Consider the following 1,485-nt stretch of genomic DNA (forward strand, 5'->3'; position numbering starts at 1 on the left):
TCATCCTCAGCTACACAGGGAACTTGAGGTCAGCCAGAGACACAGGAGACTCTTCATCAAAAAATAAAATGAAATAAAATAAAATTTTAAGCAGAAAGGAAAAAAGTAATTAAAAAAAAAAAAAAAAAACAAATAAAAAAAAAAAAAAAAAAAAAAAAAGGCTGGATTCTTGTCTAACCTGTCTGGCATGTCTGTATTCTTAGCACTTGAGAGAGAATACAAGACGTGCTCCTCATCAAGTGACAGGCAAGCACAGTAGCAACGGGGCTAAGCCAAAGACTTTCACTTGGCTATACGTGAACAGTTGCTAAATGTGATCTCTCAGATCCTGAGATTGTTTTGCTTTTGTTTTTAATAGGCAGAAAAGATAGCATCTCAGATGATAACGGAAGGACGCATGAATGGGTTTATTGACCAGATCGATGGAATAGTTCATTTTGAAAGTAAGAGTGTTTATGCATTCTTATCAAGTGAAATGGCAGTAAACTGTTATATGATTAAAATATGTTGAATTATTTCTTTAGGCCCAGAACTGTATTACTCATGAGCATATGTCCAAAGGAAATCATTTAAAATAACCTTAAAAGGCCATATTTATGAATATTTTAAAAAACATTTCTAAGCTAAGGAAAATGTAACTGAAATTGTATCAGGGTACTTGTTTGGTCATCTGACCTTTGTTGAACTCCAACCGTGTGTGGCTCCCATGGAGTGACAGTTGCAGGTGAGTGACCTCCCAGTGCGTGAGGTTCCCGCTTCATGTCTGGGGCAGAGCTCTGTCACTGTGAAGATGCTGCTCAGCCCCCGGGGGTGTGCTGTGCTCACTGGTCTGTTTCCCTTGCTCCTGCTTTCTGGACAGCTCCTCGCTGATCGCAGGAGCCACTGTGTGTTCTCTTCTGCTTCCTTCCAGTCAGCTCAGCCCTTTCTCTCTTCTCTTCTGCTTCGGTGGACCCAGTGACCCCTTGCTCAGTTCCGTTCTTGCTGATTCCCTAGAACAAGTTCACAGCCTCCTTTTTCATTGACTGTTGTGATATGCATATGTACGTGGAGATGCACGTACACGTACATCCCTAATACACCTCCCCAGTCTGTATAGTATACTTGTCTGTGTTTCAGAGCCGACCCTTTGGGGTTAGATAAACGGTTGCTGTGCTCCTCCCGTGAACACTGGCTCCCCCTCTTGGTCTTCCTCGGTTGCCCGTGGGACACTTTAGAGCCTACTGACCTTGTACCCCAGCTCTGCATACAGACCCCCCTCCTCTGTCCTGTCTCACTTAGGCTAGTCAGTGTTGCTGGTGGACAGTCAGGAACCAGACATCACTGAGTTCAAGGTCACGGGGGTCCTTGTCCCCCAGGGTCCATGCTTCCTTCTCTAAGCCATCCCGTTTCCTACACTGCAGTATGTCCTTCAAATTTGAGGGTTTTTTTGTTTGTTTGTTTGTTTGTTTGTTTGTTTGTTTCGAGACAGGGTTTCTCTGTATAGCC

The 1,485-nt window shown here is 43.6% G+C and overlaps 1 protein-coding gene across 3 annotated transcripts in view; it reads left to right on the top strand.

Moving 5' to 3' along the window:
- Cops4 (COP9 signalosome subunit 4) overlaps window positions 1–1,485 on the top strand; it is a 31,253-nt gene that overhangs the window by 26,308 nt on the left and 3,460 nt on the right. For 2 of the 3 annotated variants that reach the window (XM_021210286.1, XM_029545275.1), the window contains one exon: window positions 359–443. The exons of the other annotated variant lie outside the window; for it this stretch is intronic. In XM_021210286.1, coding sequence (XP_021065945.1) covers window positions 359–443 — 85 coding nt within the window. The remainder of the gene's footprint in view (window positions 1–358; window positions 444–1,485) is intronic. 3 annotated transcript variants of the gene reach the window in all.

Source organism: Mus pahari, chromosome 13 (genome assembly GCF_900095145.1).
Source record: "Mus pahari chromosome 13, PAHARI_EIJ_v1.1, whole genome shotgun sequence".
NCBI lineage: Eukaryota > Metazoa > Chordata > Mammalia > Rodentia > Muridae > Mus > Mus pahari.